Source organism: Hypomesus nipponensis, chromosome 9, assembly GCF_054491055.1.
Source record: "Hypomesus nipponensis isolate SF chromosome 9, ASM5449105v1, whole genome shotgun sequence".
Taxonomy (NCBI): Eukaryota; Metazoa; Chordata; class Actinopteri; order Osmeriformes; family Osmeridae; genus Hypomesus; species Hypomesus nipponensis.
The window spans coordinates 3,478,850-3,498,459 of NC_140369.1; the positions used below are offsets into that span (position 1 = coordinate 3,478,850).

Below are 19,610 nucleotides of genomic sequence, written 5' to 3' on the forward strand. Positions count from 1 at the left end.
TGACATCTCCGGCGATTGCTGGGGACATTTTAAGGGTGAAATGTCATGAATAGAAGGAATTTAAAAGGAAATGACAAGTCGATTTTTCTCATCTTTGCATCTGCTATGTTCAGATCTTGTTGACACATTACTCTGTCAATATTTAATGTTCGGAAACAATAGGTTGAATGCAGTACCTATTTTTGTACTTCCACAATCTCATATTTTAGACGAGAAATTTCAGCTATGCTATTTGTGTAGGTTATATTCACAAGTTGAGACTTCAACAACATTGTGTGAAAGAGTAATGAGTAAAGAGTTTAATGTATTCAATGAATAAAGACGCTTACGACCATTTCAGCACCATGGATAGCAGCATGGTAAGGACACCTGCAACAGCATAGCTGCACATTAAAGAAAGGAGTTATGGAACAAAGCGAGTTCTTCCTTTCCACTTTCTACGTGTGATCGTGAAAAGTGCAACTGTAAAAAAAAAAATACAAGACTCGAGTGTTTTGTTGACTCAGAACTGTGTCATCGCCCATTTTATGTGTTGCTGTTGGCACTCAGGTTGGACACAAAGTGAGATGACACGAGATTCTGGTGTCTATGTTAGTGTCAAGTTGGTTTCCGATTGGGCGGATTCTGGAAGTATGTCTGACATATGCGCGCCGTGGGCGGGAATAGACATGTGTTTATAAACCTCCGTGCGCGCTTTGTGAGGCGGCAACACTTTACTGTGGATACGAAGGAATGGGGAGGGGAGAGAGAAAACGCGTCGCTTGATTGTCGGTTAATAGCTCTCCAAGGGCGGGCAGTCAGAGCAGGCGCGGCGCACTCTGCATTGCCACACCACCTGTATGGATGACCACTTCAACCTCATTGACTCACCCTCCTCTCTGAGGAACAGGGGGGATAACGGTGAAAACCCAGGCTACGGCGAGGCGGAGAAGGGCGTCATGACTGTCGAAAACATGCTGGAAGAGTCTACTGCGCTCTCGACCCACCTGTCAGTTGATCGATACCAGCGCGGACACGAGTGTCGTGAGAGAGTGGTTATCAACATCTCAGGCTTGCGCTTCGAAACTCAACTTAAAACTTTCAACCAGTTTCCAAAAACCTTGCTTGGAGACCCGAGGAAGAGAATGCGCTACTTTGACCCGTTGAGGAACGAGTACTTTTTCGACAGAAACCGACCCAGCTTCGATGCTATTCTCTATTTCTACCAGTCCGGGGGGCGCATCCGGAGACCTGTTAACGTTCCCATTGATATTTTCTCGGAGGAGATTAGATTTTATCAGCTCGGGGAAGAGGCAATGGAAAAATTTCGAGAGGATGAAGGATTCATAAAAGAAGAGGAGCGTCCCTTGCCTAACAATGAATTACAAAGGCAGGTTTGGCTGTTGTTTGAATACCCCGAAAGCTCTGGTCCAGCCAGAGGAATAGCCATAGTCTCAGTCCTTGTCATTTTAATCTCAATTGTTATATTCTGTTTAGAGACCTTACCGGAATTTCGTGATGATAAGGACACGGCCACCGTGGCACCGACAGTTAACGGGACTGCCCCCTACGTCCCAAGTTCGTTTTCAGACCCTTTCTTTGTGATAGAGACCCTTTGTATTATCTGGTTTTCGTTTGAGTTGCTTGTCCGTTTTTTTGCGTGTCCTAGCAAAACCACGTTCTCAAAAAACATCATGAATATAATTGACATAGTGGCTATATTTCCCTACTTCATCACTTTGGGAACAGAGCTTGCCGACAGTGACGGGAGCGGCCAGCAAGCTATGTCGCTAGCCATCCTCAGGGTCATCAGGCTCGTTAGAGTCTTCCGCATCTTCAAGCTATCCCGTCACTCTAAAGGACTTCAGATTCTAGGGCAGACATTAAAAGCCAGCATGAGAGAGCTGGGATTGCTCATATTCTTCCTCTTCATAGGAGTGATTCTGTTTTCCAGCGCGGTTTACTTTGCTGAGGCGGACGACCCGTCGTCCAGTTTTACAAGCATCCCAGATGCCTTCTGGTGGGCCGTGGTTACCATGACTACCGTGGGATATGGAGATATGCACCCGGTGACCATCGGTGGTAAAATAGTGGGGTCTTTGTGCGCGATAGCCGGGGTGTTAACTATTGCTCTACCGGTGCCCGTTATCGTCTCTAATTTCAACTACTTTTACCACCGGGAAACTGACGGGGAAGAGCACGCGCAATACCTCCATGTCAGTAGCTGTGAACACCTACCGTCAGACGAACTGAAGCGTACGTGCAGCGCCTCATCTCTCAGCAAGTCGGAATATATGGTTATAGAGGAGAGCCTCAACAGTGCGTTTAAACAGCCCAGCTTCAATACCGACAACAAACAAAACTGTGTAAACATCAAAAAGATTTTTACGGACGTGTAAAAGACTATCCCATAAACATGTATGAAGCATGTAGCGGGCTTGGAGATCTCTATTACGACTACTCTTTTCATGATAAGCAATCGTGACGTGTTCATATCTGTTAAGTGGACGTAGACATCCTACAGTGTACTGTATGGTAGGATGCCTACCATATCGTGATATTTCGATTCGTCCTAGAGTCAAATGCAGGTGTTGATGTCAAGTGTTGCCGTCCTTACTGTAGCATTATACCTCACAATCTATCAATCTTTACAGAGTTGTCTGTGTTTGGCGTGGGGGTGGGTTTGTGTGTTTATCAGTCCTGTATAATGAATATAGCAATATATAGCCCAAATTTCTGTAAGGTTATTCTATACTGATATCCACTATGAGATCCGACTGTCCGAGTATTGTTCGTGTTATTATTCAGGTAATTCAGAGTCGATTTCGCGTCGATACGAAAGGTAACGCGCATGTTACTACAGGTATTTTCATTCAGAGCCGCCTTTAGCCTATACCAAAAACATAAATACATGTAAACCCGAGACTCGGAAAGGGTCTTTGGTTAAAGTTTCTTTTTTTGATGCATATAACGGATTAAAATATATATTTGTGTAGGTCTATGCTATGTGGCATGTCTCATTTCATCACAGTTTCTACTAAAGGACAAAACAATGGATTTCAATGAGGGTTTCCTTTGGGTATTGAACACGCTCCAAAAATAATGTCCCTTTCGTAATGTGAACAGTGTTGAATACATTATTATGTGCGCATGCACATTCAAAGTCCCGCCTCCTGGTTGCTATTGAACCCGCCTTGTGATGCAGTCTCCATGACGACGATCGTTACCTGGGTAACCCCATTAATGTTGCCATGGTACCACTTAGATATTCCACGGAGACCCTTCACATTTGATTCATCCATCTGTCTTAAAACACAAAAGAAGATCCTTATGATGACCTTTTCACATAATGTTATGATTTAGGGACCTGGTAAAACCAACCTAACTTGCATAATTTATCCAACGCCCTAGTTTAGCCTAATTCAAACAAATCAATAGGCTACAAGTTACATTTGGCCTCGTCGCCTACAGTTAATATCCCAACATTAGTTCAGGTGAAAAGACTCATAGAGATTTCATACAGAGAATGGACACAGTTGGGCAACTGGCCTAGAGGACAGAATGGTATTTAGCTAGGCTACTTCCGCACTGTCGGTTATCTTCAGAACATTATTCCAATCACCCGAACTGCAAGCCTGCTTTCGCTCTCTCTGAGTTGGCATGTCAACTAAGACTGACGTCAAACTTAACCACTAAACGAATACCGTAGGCCAATTCTTGATAAATAAGTAAAAAAGAAAAAAATCGTTTTGACTAAATATGTCTCTTAAGATGCGAAAATGACTTTCTGTCAGAGAAAATTAAAAATGAATGTTATTCCAAATAGTCAGCAACCTCAAAATCAAAAGTCAAAACCTCCATGGTGACGTATTTATGCGTTAGAAAGTCTTTAACAATTAAATATATAATTATGGACTAAACTACATGTTTTTGTTCTGCTACATGTTTTGTTGTTGATCATTATTCATTCATCAGTCATTTCGATAAAGTTAATTTAAAGAAAATGTATTTATGAGAGCTTAAAAAACATATGCTGTTCATGGATTGTGTCTGAGACTGGCGGAAACACAGCCCAGTACTGCCCTCTAGTGGAAGTATGTGAGCAATGAAAGATTGTTTTCAACACAAAGGACAGTACTAATGTTCAACACACTATCAACTTTAGATGATTGGACACATTTAAAATACATTATGCTCGAACGTGTTATTCATCGTTTGTATCTACACCTTCGGATCCAGAACAGAGAAATGGGACGGCCACGGCCATATGCAGAACATTTTCACAGAACAGTGAGATTGGATCTGTATTTCCATTGATCTCACCATTTCCTGTCGACGGATTACTCAGATAAGTAAGGAGAAGAGGTAAGTTTTGGTTGACCAAAATATGCCTTTACTTACTGTACGCAACACACACATCTAACGACCTTCAATGAAGTTTCGAGTCAGATAATCGTTTCAGATATTCTCTTCAACGCAGTGTCGTATCGAGAGAAACCGTTAATTAAGAATCTTGGCAAGAGAGACGGTCCGACAGTTCTTGTGAGCCCAGGTGCGGCTCGAGAACAGCTGACTGCCTGCGTTTTCCCCGGCGCTACAAATAGACTTGTCTCTGTATTTATATCTTGGGGCAAAGGAAAGCGTGTCCGTGAGTTTCCCTGAGCTCATAAATCACTCCTGGCACAGCTCAAAAAGAAAGGTAATATGGGACATGTTAAAGCTGGAGGAAGACAACTCTCTCTGTGGTGGAGAGATAATGTGAGCAATCCATTACCTGATGTTCTATCACTGGAACTCCTCTCAACAGTTGGAAACCCAGAACTCTGCAAACTTCTATCAACAATTGGCAGGACTGACCTGCACTCACACAAAATTATGGATTTTAAGCAGTGCGATTGCTTGTACTTGTTTGTATGTGTCTTACAGATGGAGGTGTGCTTGACTGCATTCTGTAACCTTGCGCACAACACTATATATTTCAGGAAAGCCCCTGTCCTCTCATCCTCGTCGCCTCTCCTCTCCCCTCCCCTCTTCAATCCCCTCCTCCTCTATAACAATGTCTTAGAGCTAGCCACTTGAGCAACAGCGACAGATTGGAAAACATCAGAGCAGAGAGACCCTTCAAGTGGCCCCGTCATAGTAGAACTCGAAGATGAAGTATTTGTGAACGAGACCATCTGACACTGTTATTCACGGCATCTCACTGGTGATACATGTCATGTTATTGTCCCCTTAGACTCCACCTTGTCGCTGACTTGGAAAGCAGACTTCAGACAGATCTGTGTTCTATGTTTCTGTCCACACCATGCGTCTGCTCTCTGGCAGGTATCTAAAGGTTTTTTGGGGACCATTTATGAAGTTCGCTCTTCTGGTTGAAGACTCACAGTTCAAGGCTTTCAGTGTGACAAAGGGAAGCCCAGATTACCCTGCCAGAAACGTGCTTTTCCCCCACACAATTGACCTAAATACCAGGCTAGTCATAAAATCATTATGCTTCCTTTGCACTTGATAAGTCAATGACGCTCACTTTACTGTAAGATGACTATTCGCAGTTTAACTCACTTCTGAGTTGTGCACTTCAGTGCTTTTGGATGAAAGCATCTGCTAACTGTATAAACTGCTAAAAGTAATGTAATAAACCCCTTCAGGACAAACAAAGGATAAAAGTATTGTATGGATGCAATGGTCTTATTCACTCTGAAACCAGATAACCGGACATCGAATTACACAGGACGAACGAGGCAGAGAGAGGCAGGAGGGAGTTGAACAAGGACAAGCAAAGTGCTTGGTCATCGTGCAGCTTCCAATGATACCTGACATCTTCTGGGGGGGAGTGGCTCTGAGGGAATGATGTCATCAAACGGGGCCACCTCCAGCTCACTGGAATGTCGCCAGGGGCAGTCTCCGTGGCAACGAAAGGAGACTACTTGAGCAGAATTCCACTGTATCCAACGCAACAAATCTAACTGACGTTGTGTTCATTAGACAACAGAACCAGCCTGTCTGTATGTCTCTTTCCATCGATGTTGTACTCTTTCTTTGTCTTTCTCTATCCCCTCTTCTCTTTCTTTCTCTCTGTATCCTCCCTCTCTCTTTCTCAATTTCTCAGATTTTCTCCCCTTTCTCTCTCTCTCTCTCTCTCTCTCTCTCTCTCTCTCTCTCTCTCTCTCTCTCTCTCTCTCTGACTCTCCCTCTCTCTCTCTCTCTGACTCTCCCTCTCTCTGACTCTCCCTCTCTCTCTCTCTCTCTCTCTCTCTCTCTCTCTCTCTCTCTCTCTCTCTCTCTCTCTCTCTCTCTCTCTCTCTCTCTCTCTCTCTCTCGAGGTATTGTCAGAACACTTCAAGGGCGTCACTGTGCGGAAATGCAGAGAGTAATGACAAAAATCATTGCTAGCAGACAAAATCACAAGCTTTGCATGGATCTACGTACATGTGTCAAAATATGTCAATTCATGTGATACTATTTAACTAGACATCATCTACATGTCTGTATGGCGTTTCATATAAAAGTGTCATGTCAGCTCCCGTGTACTTGAGGAGGAATCCCCTCCAATATCCTGAGTGAGTCATCCTAATCTCCAAGTCCTCCAGCCCCCCAGCCTCCCATTGAGTTCAGGTAACAGTCGTGTGTGTGTGTGTGCGTACTTGTGTGTGTATATGTGTGTGAGGCACGTCCTGCAGAGTTTGAGACTCCAAACATGATCCCATGCTGCCCACGCAAATATTAATCTGTACTTTATGAGTCAGAAAGCCAATTCTCTTTGACATTGTCCTCCAAACTCTCCGGCTATCATCTCAGAGCTCACCCCGGGCTAAGATAGACTGGACAGCAGGATGCATGCTGCAGACTGAATACTGCAGTGGACCAATAACCTTGGGCCCCTTGCGCTTCTCCTTTCCTCTCCTCTCAAGAGGAAAGGACAGTCTATTACTTCACCTTGGTCCATTGGACATCTCAGTTTTTCCTATTCTTCACTTAGTAATTCAACTTTGAAGGCAGCTCAGTAATAGCCTCTTTCTGTCCCCTCTCCATCTCCCTCCCTCCCTCCCTCCCTCCCTCCCTCCCTCCCTCCCTCCCTCCCTCCCTCCCTCCCTCCCTCCCTCCCTCCCTCCCTCCCTCCCTCCCTCCCTCCCTCCCTCCCTCCCTCCCTCCCTCCCTCTCTCCATCTCCCTCAACCCCACTTATCTCTCCCCCTCCCCTCACCCCCCCCCCTCTCTCTCCCTCCCTCCCTCTCTCTCTTTCATCCTCCTGCACAATGGTGCTGAAACGACCTCTGTCCAGCAGGACAACGCAGGCTCATGGAACTAAAGAAATGTGCTGAAAGAAATGTTCTGATGCAGGTTTTTGGAGCTGGTGTCTGTCCTCAAACGAAGGACAACGTGAACCTCATCTTGCCTAGTCTGCTGGTATCTTGCCGAGTCGGCTGGTATCTTACCTAGTCTGCTGGTATCTTACCTAGTCTGCTGGTATCTTACCTAGTCTGCTGGTATCTTACCGAGTCTGCCTAGTCATAAGCCAGCCACATGCAGGACCACATGGCTACAAAGAGCATACTAACTATCTGATGGCTGCGGGAAACAGCATCACTGTATCCACAAGCAAACATGTTTTTGAGTTTTCATGTTTTATAAGTTGTCAAACACACGCAGGCCTGTGTAGGATATGAACAGATCTGGTTCTCTCTGAGCTCTGATGTACAGCATCCTGGGCAGAAATCTTTATATAGATATTGCTGTGTATCAAGGATACTGTAGTTAGTAATAGAAACCTTCATAACAAAGTGTGTGTATATGTGTGTGTGTGTGTGTGCATACGTTCTTGTGTGCAAATGTGCTTTGTGCTTGCCTCCCGTGTGTGTGTGTGGTTACCCTGATAACTCTGCCAGTTTAAGGGAGGCTGTCAAGCGTGCATGTGGATGGTGCATTGCAGTGTCAACAGTCCTGGACTGTTTCAGCCGCCCAGCCTCTCTCCTTGCCCGGCCTACACTGTCACCGAGAGCCCTCCTCCAATGCCAGCACCACCTCTTTCTCCGCATGCGAAATGTGAGATTAACATGTAAGATTAGATGAGCTGCTTTAACGCACAGTCTCAGTGGCAGAGGTTGAAATGTCAGACCGTACAGGAGACAGAGGCCACCGCCGGTGTCAAAGATAGAAGCTCGCCTTTCTTTTGTTCTGCGGAACATCAAGTTCATTCTCCTAGCTTCCCATATTGGCAGACTGTAAGGGGCAGGTCAGTGACCTCAAATCAATGCCGCCTGAACTCGATTCATTTTTACTCCACCCCCAGCAGCCCTTTCCCCTCAGTGACCACCAACCGCTCACAATTAGTGTAACATGCCAACAGCAGCCTACACTTTTACTGTCAGTGTTTACTGTAATTAAAGAGGGACTAATGTAACGTGGACCAAGCCTCCTATAGGCTGCATTAGCAGGCTTTGTAACGGCCTCCTCTATCATGAATAATTACTCAGCTGTCAGGGAAAATCTCAGAAAGCCATTAGGAGAGGTGTGCACGTGTGGTAGACAGGAGAGGGGAGAGGATACGAGGAGATGAGGAGAGGAGACGAGGAGTGGAGAGGAGAGGGGAAGAGAGGAGAGGGGATGAGAAAAGAAGGAGGGCATGAGATCCTGGGAGGAGAGTAAGGAGGAGATATGGGGAAGGGAGGCTTAACGCTAGCTGCTAACAATAACCTTGACGATGCCAAGTCTCACAAATCATCACCTCCATTCCTCCATCCCCCTCCCTCTATCCCTCCCTTTCCCCTCCTCCTCCTCTCCTCAGAGGGATTCCCCGTGCCCTTTGACCCTGTGTTGAGGTTTTTTCTGGTCACCATTCTTCCTTCCACTGTTTCCTCCTGCAGGTTTGGGGTTAGGGTTGTCTTCAAATTTACAAGCATATTTTATCCTTGAGGATCAAATGAATCCCAGCTATTTTAACGTATATACATTTATATATTTGAATATCTAAAAACATTATTTTTTATTGAAATTTAATTATGTTAATTAAAAAAGTGAAGTGATGGCGTTTTGCTTAAAATATTGAGAAAAATGAAACGTGTGTAGTATTCCTCTCTTTCCACGTTCGGGATGTCCATTCCACAGCGGAAGGAGCGGAGCTGAGCCTTCACAGTGACTGGGTTTGTGAGCCTTTCCGCGTTGTGACTTTGAGAGTAGTGGTGTGAGGGGATTGTTTTCAGCGGGGATTGTTTTCTGCCTGTTCAAACGGCGGTTTAGGCTCGGAAGACTCCCAGGCGACTGTTTGAGACTGTGAACGCTCAAGAAACGCACGCTCTGCCTCTCACACTTGTCGCCAAAATACTATGACGATGACGGAAACCACCAGGGGCTAGATTCAATGAACTTCATGAATTTAGTTCAAACCGGTGGTCTATGCAACCATTACATTGCAGAGATGGGAACTAAGATCTTTTGCCTCCTGAAAATGCCGTAGGCTAAAACGAGTGCTTGTGAAGTTTGTTTTCATTTAGCAGACGGTTTTATGCAATGCAACCATCAGCACAGTGGTATTTGAACCTGCGACCTTGATCTGCGGTCAAAATAGTCTAACCCTTTCATAAGTTAGGCCTAAATTACTGAATGTGATAACACGACTATTAACGATGGTGTAATGGATTAAGAAACAACTTTGATGTAGTGTACATTAAACAGAAATGTTAATGTACTTCAATTATTTATTTATTTTATCGTCCTACACAGCATCACCACGCACTTTGCTTTATGTAGGCCTACATGTATTCAATGTAGTTGCTGTGTCATCCTTACTTAATGCAGTGCTCATTTAAATAAATACAAATCATACAAACCATAAGTCATAATACGTCCTTCAGTTAACATAATTGACTGTCATAATAAAATAAAAAACCAAAGACCGCTTGAGATTATGATAAAGATCACATTTCACATCAGTGCTTATCTTAGTTTGCTGGCTTAAAGCCTACCGCAGCATCGGCAGTTGTGTCACGTTTGCGCCCGTCATGCACAAGAAAAAGACACTACATGCTATAATAGGCCTACGTTTCACATCATTAGAACAATTAGCCTAGCTTAGTGCTCAATACACGTTCACTTTAAACAACCCACGCTGCAGATTAGGTGGACGAAGCCGTAGCTAGCACGGTGCGCCAAGGGGAGAACTCTCTCCCTCCCCGTCACCGGCACAACCTCAATCTTTATGCAAGGCGCTGCTTGACTGCAGTTCGGACCGCGCTTTGTTCACCTGCAGCAGGATGGCAACTAGTGATTAGAGAGACCGAGACCAAATCAAGTGTCGGTGTGTCCTCTGTTAGACAAGAGAACGAGATCAGAGGAACCACGGGCTCTATAGATCCCCCCCCAAAAGGAATTGTGTAATCTGGATCACTGTTCAGGGTGATTCTTTCATGCGTGTCATTTCAGTTCATTGTGTGGAGATGCTGTTGTTTTTAGGAGTGTAGCTTAACGAGACTGCGGGTCTCTCTCTCGACTAACTGAACCGCATGGGCACGGCTGTACAAATCACCTTTATTAGCGCTTGTGTCTAATTGGCGTTCTTTTCTTTTGACACATCGTTCAGGCTATACTGTGGAATGAGAGACAAAGGTGTTCAGGGTTTATGCTTGATTCCTTTTTAAACGTTGTCAGCGAGTGAATTAAAGTTAATAGTGTCCTGCGTTCGAGCCCAGCGGAATAGTGATGAGTCATAACTCAGATGAGCGCAGTATCATGTTGAAGCTTTCCTTATGATAAATGGGCAATAGTCTAATCGTTGTGCAACTCACCCACCCAAAAATTAAGGCCATTCTGGATATTCAACCTAACCAAAAATAGATGAAGACTGTACTAGCTCACCGTGCTGTGATTACCTGTAATCTCTAGTATGAAAGTAACCTATATTTCTGGTATTCTTGACATGTAATGTTGTCATCAATAGAACAACTCCTCCTCTCCACCAGTTCTCTTCTTTACAGATGTTGCCTCTTAGCACCTTTAAAGGCAATTACTTTTGCGGTTGTCTGTTGTAGTCGGGCAACGTCATAGGGTCTAAGCACACAGAAGGCGGATGCTTTTGCTGATCTTAGCACCTTTGGATATTAAGGGAAGCACCGGCAGTACCTACTCTTGGTTCGGTACCTCCCCCCGCCTTTTTGTCTGTCGCCATCCTACGACAACCTGCCGCGAGGAACGGAGACTGGGAGGGGGAGGAGAGGACACACCCGCACACACGGTCCCGCTCTCAACGCCGGCGCGTTGCGGAGGATGCTGCGGACAACACGAGGATCTGATTAAGTGTCCCAAATTGGAAATAGATTTTTCTTCAGCTGGATCAAAGACATCGCGGTTATTATTGTCACGAGCCGTTCGTCATTGGAATCAACTAGCCGGTATAATGGGAGCAGCAACGGTAAACGAGCTTTGAAAAAGGTGTCTGTTGGTATGTACTGGTCTTGGATTAAATACTATTCTCACTTTTTCTACAACCTTTTCATAACATTCAGCTATAAGACGTAGGGTGTGTGCTTGCTAATCACGTCTATGCAGAGAAGTTAAAACTGGAAATCCGGATTTTTCTCAATAAATAGGCGGTTTTCTACAAATGTTTCATCTGTTAGAAAAGGATGATGCAGGCAAGAGATGTTTTTTTTCCTCCTGAAACCTATTTCCTTCTGCGACTAAATAATTTATTGGTGTTTTTGAATATTTCAGACCCAGGCACCATTTGAGACTGGAGACAGAAATGTCCCAACAAAACTATTCTAAAGTGAATTAATATAAATAAGTGTCACAAAGGTTTTTCTTGCCACTTTGCAGACCAGGAAGATTCATCCCAGTCTATTTCCGTCTCCTGAGACCTTTGTGACAATCTACTTATCTATGGTTTGGGTGCACTGCATCCCTATGTTCATGCATGATTTCACTGCAGAAGCTTCAGTTTCACCGAGATGGATCCCCCCCCCACCCACCCCCATTGCAGTAGCGAGGCCTAAAGTATAGGCACTGATTCACAAGCTGTTGATGGAAACTTGTACTGTTTTGTCCAAGCCAGAATTTAGCAAGCAAAGGTGTGTTATAATACTTGCAGATGCAAATTCTACAGCAACATTGTGTTTGGTTGATAGCTGTTTCTTTCGAGTTTTCCCTCAGATCTGGACATCATTTCACAATAGACTTTCACACCCACTTAGCCTCCTATCCTGGCAAATCCCTAGATATAGTTTGTCTATAAGGTTATACCAAACCATATCGATTATTACAAAATGGTACGTTGAAACCTTACCTGACACGTTGATCTCTCCTCTCCTCTCTACTGTCTCTCCTGTCTTTCCTCTCTCTCATTTCTCTCCTCTCTCCCCTTTTCTCCTCTTTCTCCTCAACACTCTCCTCTTCTTCTCTCCCTTCCTCCCCCTTCCTCTCCTCTCTCATGTCTCTCCTCTCCCCTCCTCTCCTCTTGCTGCAGGACAGATCCTAGGTGACATCCTGTGGCCCTCAGGCCTTTACGGCGTAGAACCCCCTCCCTCTCCTGCCCCATATCCTCTCCTGCCCCCCTCTCCTACCCCACATCCTCTCCTGCCCCCCTCTCCTGCCCCCTCTCCTCCCCCACATCCTTTCCTGCCCCCCTCTCCTGCCCTCTCTCCTCTCCTGCCCCTCTCTCCACCCCCAAATCCTCTCCTGCCCCCCTTTCCTCCCCCACATCCTCTCCTGCCCCCCTCTCCTGCCCCCTCTCCTCCCCCACATCCTTTCCTACCCCCCTTTACTGCCCTCTCTCCTCTCCTGCCCCCTTCCCTCTCTGGCCCCCTCCATCCAGCCCCACTGAGAGGTGCAGGCCTCTCCCTCCTCCCTCTCCAGAATGACTGTTGCCGCTGGCGACCCCTCTGACGAGGCCGCTGCGCGCCCTGGCCAGGACTACGACCCTGAGGCTGACCATGAGTGCTGCGAGAGGGTGGTCATCAACATCTCCGGCCTGCGCTTCGAAACGCAGCTCAAAACCCTCTCCCAGTTCCCAGAGACCCTCCTGGGGGACCCCAAGAAGAGGATGAGATACTTCGACCCACTGAGAAACGAATACTTTTTCGACAGGAACCGGCCCAGCTTCGACGCGATACTCTACTACTACCAGTCGGGCGGCAGGCTACGACGACCCGTCAACGTCACGCTCGACATCTTCTCAGAAGAAATCCGCTTCTACGAGCTTGGAGATGAGGCGATCGAACTGTTCAGGGAGGACGAGGGGTTTGTCAAGGAAGAGGAACGCCCGCTGCCGGATAACGAGTTCCAGAGACAGGTGTGGCTTCTGTTCGAATACCCAGAGAGCTCCGGTCCGGCCAGGATAATAGCTATCATCTCCGTCATGGTTATCCTCATATCCATCGTCAGCTTCTGCCTGGAGACCCTGCCCATTTTCCGCAACGACGAGGACGAAGTGCAAAGGGTCTTGATGCCCGACGGCAACTACACCATGATCTACACCTCCACCTACTTCACCGATCCGTTCTTCATCCTGGAGACGCTCTGCATCATCTGGTTCTCCTTTGAGTTCCTGGTGCGGTTCTTTGCCTGCCCCAGCAAGGCAGGCTTCTTCGGGAATATCATGAACATTATTGACATTGTGGCTATCATCCCTTACTTCATCACCCTGGGCACCGAATTGGCAGAGAAGCCCGAAGATGGCCCGGCAGGCCAGCAGGCCATGTCCCTGGCCATCCTCCGAGTCATCCGTCTGGTGAGAGTCTTCCGCATCTTCAAGCTCTCCCGCCACTCCAAGGGGCTTCAGATTCTGGGTCAGACCCTGAAAGCCAGCATGAGAGAGCTGGGCCTGCTCATCTTCTTCCTCTTCATAGGGGTGATCCTGTTCTCAAGTGCGGTCTACTTTGCGGAGGCCGACGAACCAGAGTCCCAGTTTGAAAGCATCCCGGACGCCTTCTGGTGGGCCGTGGTGTCCATGACGACAGTGGGCTACGGCGACATGGTTCCGACCACCATTGGCGGCAAGATTGTCGGCTCGCTCTGCGCCATCGCGGGCGTGCTGACCATTGCCCTGCCCGTGCCCGTTATAGTGTCCAACTTCAACTACTTCTACCACCGTGAGACGGAGGGAGAGGAGCAGGCCCAGTACCTGCAAGTCAACGTCCCCAAAGAGGACTCCAACGAGGAGCTCAAGAAGAGCCAGAGTGGCTCGACCATGAGCAAGTCGGACTATATGGAGATCCAGGAAGCTGTGAACAACAGCAACGAAGACTTGCAGGAGGAGAACGTCAAAACGGCCAACTGCACGTTGGCCAACACAAACTACGTCAACATCACTAAGATGCTCACAGACGTGTAGCGGCATGTCTGCCCCCCGCCTTTCCCCCTCAGGGTGAGATGTGGGGTGGACAGATCAGATGGGATAGGGGGAGGCGTTCAGCCTGCCTTCTCAGATGTGCTGGCATATCAAGGCAATAGATTCAGGACGCACACGCCAATATAAGCGACGAGTTAAAACAAAGACCATCTGCCCCTCCCCTCTTCATCATCTACCACACCTTGCCCTCAAACTCCTAGCACCTTGTCCTGATCCTGTCAGACAGACTGCAAATCCAAATGTTTCAATTATCTGCATGGAGCCGGCTTTATCTTTGTGACTGTTTCAAATCAATACCCGGCTCACAACAATAGCCAAACATCGAGCAAAAAAAAAATACAAAGAAGGACACAAAAATAAATAAAAGACGAGGGACAGAGTAAAAAAATATTCAAAAAAGGCAGCCATCTTTAACTTCCAACTGTCACCATACTCCCTGCTGCTGCTTCTTCTGTCTCCGGCTCCCCAGCAACATGCCTGTCTGCAAGACGTACTGTGCCTCCGCACTCTTCAGACGAGTCTGGCGAGGGTGCTCCGTGAAAAGCTGCTTCTGTAACCTAGGGAAACCAAACTGTTTCTCGTGGCCGCCAACTGTCACCTGGAGATGACAGAGCGTGTGTGCGGACCTAGCAAGCATTCTCTGTTGCTGTATTCTGTGGGAGGCTTGGAGAGGGTGTGAGGGTGAGAGCAAACCCTTGTGGTCAAAAGGATGAATGACATCCATCAGCTCCCAGCTCATGGTTCGACACCTTTTTTTCCAGTAGACATCGGTATCTGATGAACAACTGAGAATGGCCTTGACTTTTCACTGCTTTTAGTCTCACATTGTTTATGTACTGTATGTGTGATGCAAGCCTCCCTCTCGACTTCACTGCAGAGCTTTCAGGACAAAGTGAATGTTTCTCTCCTGTTTGTTTTCACTCATTTACACTTAGCGGTTCAACTGACCTCGGTAGTTGTGACTTCACAATGGTAGTCGCATAGGTACGCACTACCTACTGTACGTAGGTAGCAACTTTGCATGTAGCTCTTATCCGAATAAGAATTTCACTCACAACTCTTGATTGCTTCAGCACACTACTCTATATGTGTCTGTATGATAGCCCTTGTTGCAATTTTTCATCTCCTGACATGAAGGGATCCCTCGTCTATAACGTGACAGAATAACTGGCAAAGATGAATATCCCCAGTGTTCTGTGATGGGAATATACGGAATCCTGTCCTCCTCGGCTTTACCGATTCTAGTCAAACGTAGCATTCCAAATAGCGGTTGACGTCGCCGCCGTCATCGTTCTGGTTACCAGTGTAGCTAAAGTGTCTCGGAACCTCACCTGAGGATACGGTTGTGTTTTCAGACCCAAAACATCGTCCTCAGACTGAGATCCAGTCCGTTTGGCCTAGCGGTAGAAACAGACAGGGGTTCAAAGCTTGTTGTATCTGTACGCCGGACGATGTACGCCTCGAGCAGCTCGTGTTCATGTAGTTCAGTAGCTGAGCTGTGCTTTTAGATTTGTGCATTAGTGGATTAAAGACTGACACTGTTGAAAGGGGTTGAAGCATCAATCTCGCTTTCTGTTGGTGTAGCATTGCCAGCCCGACCTTGTTAGCCGGACTCAAAGTGCCCTCAAGACGACGCATTGGTGTGATGCAAGGGATGTTTATACGGTGTGCGATCAATCAAAGGATTTGCCTCTTGTCTGCACCAATCTCAGTAGAAAAAGTCTTACTTTATTAGAATACGGTAATAGAGTTTTAATTAGTTGTTGTTTTCCCAGTATTGTGTTCTGCGATTCTTTCTATTCGTTCACTTCAGGTCATCATGTGTTTGGCAGACATCCCAACCTGCAGAAACTCATTTCAGGGAGGTTACTGCACAATCCCCCCACGAGTAATACCCTATACATTTTTGTATGTAATCGTAGTGAATTAATTTATCAAAATATCCAGCACAATACTAGGTAAAAGACAATGAATCATATGATATAGCATTCTGATAAAGTACGCCTTGTGGCACCGATTGTGATTGACATAGACAAATGGTAAATCTTTCAGAATCCTTGGTAGACCTTGAGGAGAAGTATAAGGCCGATCTTTCTTGGCGCTGCATGACCTCCCTGCGTTTCTAAAAGCATGCATTTAAGTTCAAAGAAGCCTCTGAAAAAAAAGTAAACGTTCAATTGATAATTAGCCTATAAGATGTATATTTATCTTATATATGTTATTCTATAACATATACAACTATACATAATACTTTTAATCTGTGACAAAAAGCAATCTTTGAAGTGTGAAAAGGAAGAGAAAGTCTTGAGATGGTATGCAGACCATTGCGGTGTTTGATTGTGAAACAAAACGGCCATTGTGTTGGTAGTGTGGTCACATCCAGGTATGATGGGTGGGTGCCAAAGACATAGCCATCTTATAATAATACAAACATAGCCTATAAAAAACACTCCAGCCTTCACGTTTAAAACAGTAGCCATCACAAATAAAATACTGGTTATCACATCCAAAACAATGACCATCAGATCGATAGTGTTATCTTTCTGTAACTGTCTCCTTTTGACCATTCTCTCAGCAATCTTGGCATTAGCGTCGTTAGCGTTAGCATATTTAGAGTAGTTAACGTTAGCATGGTTAGTGTTAGCATAGATAGCGTTAGCTCAGCTAGCATTTTTAAGGAAATTGGCTGCCATTTTAACACCTGTGTAATGGAGCAGCTGTGCATGGTCTGTGACATGCACCTGACACATATCCCTTCTCTATCTGAAGGGCCTGTAGAAAGCAGCAGCATCTCATAAGGTTGATAGGATCACTAACTCCCGGATGTAGATAGGTAGATGCTGGACTGCCAGGATTCATTTAGATGTGTCTGTCAGTTGAGTCATAGGGTTAGACAAGCCCAGGTAGTTGGCCAAGGCTAGCCAGGTCCAGACTACCCTAGCCAAAACAAGACCCAAGCGAAAAAACATTATACTTAAAGTAAACTGAAGTACAAACATACGTACAAATTGAATGTGAAAATCCAAAAAAGTAGACGTTCTATTCTGTCGAAAAATACAAAATTATTAAGATCTCATTTAGTACAATTTCAGATTGAAGTATACTCTTTTTCCGCTTGGCTGCGGCCCAGTGCCAGTTTGGCGTGTCTCCATGGAGACGAGGTTTAGCTGCGTTTCAACGCCTGCCTCAGGTGTTTCTCAGGATGTCCGGTCAGATTGTCTCGAGGAGCGGTTCTAAGCTGTTCTAAGCGGTTCTTAGCTGCTAGCCCTCTCCCTGGAGCCACGTTCTATCTCCTGTGTCTTACAGCACCAGCGTGCTAAGACAGTGTGTGCTTCTGTCAGGCATGGACCTTGTGGATCAAGTGGATCTAACCACTCAGCTGTCCACTTCCCTCCAGAGTGCCCAGGGTGTGGGCTGGAGGGGCCCCTGGAGTGCGGGCAGAGAGGGGTCATGAGGGGGGAGGGATGGCGAGTGTATGGGTGGCGTTAAGTTGACTTATTGACCATCCTATTGTCTAACATAGAGATGCTACAGATCTGATGGGGCTTTGTAATTGCACAGTTGTGGTGTTTACATCTTGCTGTGAGTGTGTGTGTGTGTGTGTGATTGTGTGTGTGTGTGTGTATGTGTGTGAAGGCTAGTATGTGTGTATGCACGCGCATGTGTGTGCATGTGTTTGCGTGCGTGTGAGCCCACCTGAGTCTTAATGTCTGGATGTACAGATTTATTTCAGATGAACCGTGTGAGCGACCATGCATGACTGATAGAGGGAAACCTGCTTACAGAACGACCAAAAACAATTGTCTATGCATGTATGAGTTTGCATCTATAAGCTGTTACCATTTATTTGATCTTTCTTTTTCTACGGACGGATATTCCCAAGACACATAAAGAGATAGCATGATAAACCTGTTAGAATTAAATGCACAGAGACTCTGTAGAGTCCATTTTATCGTAGAGACTCCTATTTGGAATTCAAGCACGGTACTGTAGTTGATAGACTATCAGATGTCCAAACTCTACAAGCACAAGCACAATAGGAGTTTAACCAGCCTGTGCTTGTTGATTTACTATGTAAATTTAAACATTTCTATATCCATGCACATCTATGTCTTGGAAGGGTCTCGTGTCTGAGTTTGTCTCATGTTCATAAGAAAGCACCATTAATCCATGATTCCCCTCTAATCTATGGGGGCTCTACCAGCAAAAACACAGCTAATGTCACGACACAACGGGCTGTTGTTTGGGCAATAATGCCGGTATGGCTTACCGGCAATGTGATATTTCTGGCAACAGGGTGTGACACATCAGCAAAGAATGACCCGATCAAGTTTCTTGTTCTTTCAGCTAAATACTGCTGCTGCAGCTGCAATACGCCAGAGAGGGGAAGCAATCTTTGCCCGCCGTGTGACGTGAAGGAAAGGAGAGCCTGGTCTGTGCGATGTTAAGTTAGTTAGAGGGATGCCCAACTATTAATGCACTGAGAAGACTATGCAGAGAGATACTGCTGGACTCTGAAACAGAAAGCCCCGATTTGAGTCATAATGTTTAATGTGTTTGATCTGGCACACGGACGTCATTAGGAGAGTTTCAAACCAACCTAACATCAGGAAATGTGTGGTTGGGGGTTTTGTTTTTTATTTTATTATTGTTTATTTTTCTCCAGTGTGAATGCTGTTGGTTTTATGGGTGTATTCATGTCATGATCTTTTGACCTTTGCACTCAGTGACACGGAACGGTGTGTAGAAACTAAGTTTCTTTCAGGGTTTAGGGTTAGAATCTGCTGAATGCTGGGACCCAGCAGAGGAAAGAGATCATTGGTGAGGTCACTGGAGAGACTTGTTGCAAGGACACATACGAATATAATATGCAATCTGTTGCGTGTATATGCATGTGGGTGTGTGTATGTGTATGTGTCTGAGACAGACAGCGTGTTCATAGTTCTTCTACTGGCCTGAAGGTGAATACGACACAGTTCACTTCTTTGTACAGTCACTCCCTCACCCACCCCCCCCTCAACCTCCCTCAACCCCCGCCCTTCCTTCTCTCTCTAAACCCCCTCCCTCCCTTTCCCCCTTCCCTTCCCCTGCGCCATCCCGACCGGACGGTCTGTCAACTTCTATCGACTTTGGTACTAATGGACAATATTTTTTCTATGAAAAGATATGTGAGGAAAAATGATGTACAATACACACTAACGGGATTACGAAAACAACAAACGACAACAACAAACAACATCAACAAACAACAACATCAACAAACAACAAGAACAAAGCACCAGACTGCTGTA

General features: G+C 45.8%; 2 protein-coding genes across 3 annotated transcripts; both read left to right on the forward strand.

Moving 5' to 3' along the window:
• Nucleotides 1–839: 839 nt before the first annotated feature.
• On the forward strand, nucleotides 840–2,378 carry kcna3a (potassium voltage-gated channel, shaker-related subfamily, member 3a). Its single transcript, XM_084704751.1, has one exon. It carries the CDS (start codon nucleotides 840–842, stop codon nucleotides 2,376–2,378), a length of 1,539 nt encoding a protein of 512 aa, XP_084560877.1.
• Nucleotides 2,379–9,014: 6,636 nt separating this feature from the next.
• Nucleotides 9,015–14,301, forward strand: LOC146272368 (potassium voltage-gated channel subfamily A member 2). 2 transcript variants are annotated; one of them, XM_084704843.1, is made up of 2 exons: nucleotides 9,015–9,038; nucleotides 12,895–14,301. In XM_084704843.1, exons 1-2 carry the CDS (start codon nucleotides 9,030–9,032, stop codon nucleotides 14,299–14,301), a joined length of 1,416 nt encoding a protein of 471 aa, XP_084560969.1. In that variant the 5' UTR covers nucleotides 9,015–9,029. The 2 variants fall into 2 exon arrangements, with proteins under 2 accessions (XP_084560969.1, XP_084560968.1); XM_084704842.1 differs by lacking the exon at nucleotides 9,015–9,038 and having other exon boundaries at nucleotides 12,826–14,301.
• Nucleotides 14,302–19,610: the final 5,309 nt, after the last annotated feature.

Bases quoted from the DNA above. Each gene is read 5' to 3' on its own strand.
- LOC146272368 (XM_084704842.1), top strand. From the start codon at position 12,826: ATGACTGTTGCCGCTGGCGACCCCTCTGACGAGGCCGCTGCGCGCCCT.
- kcna3a (XM_084704751.1), top strand. From the start codon at position 840: ATGGATGACCACTTCAACCTCATTGACTCACCCTCCTCTCTGAGGAAC.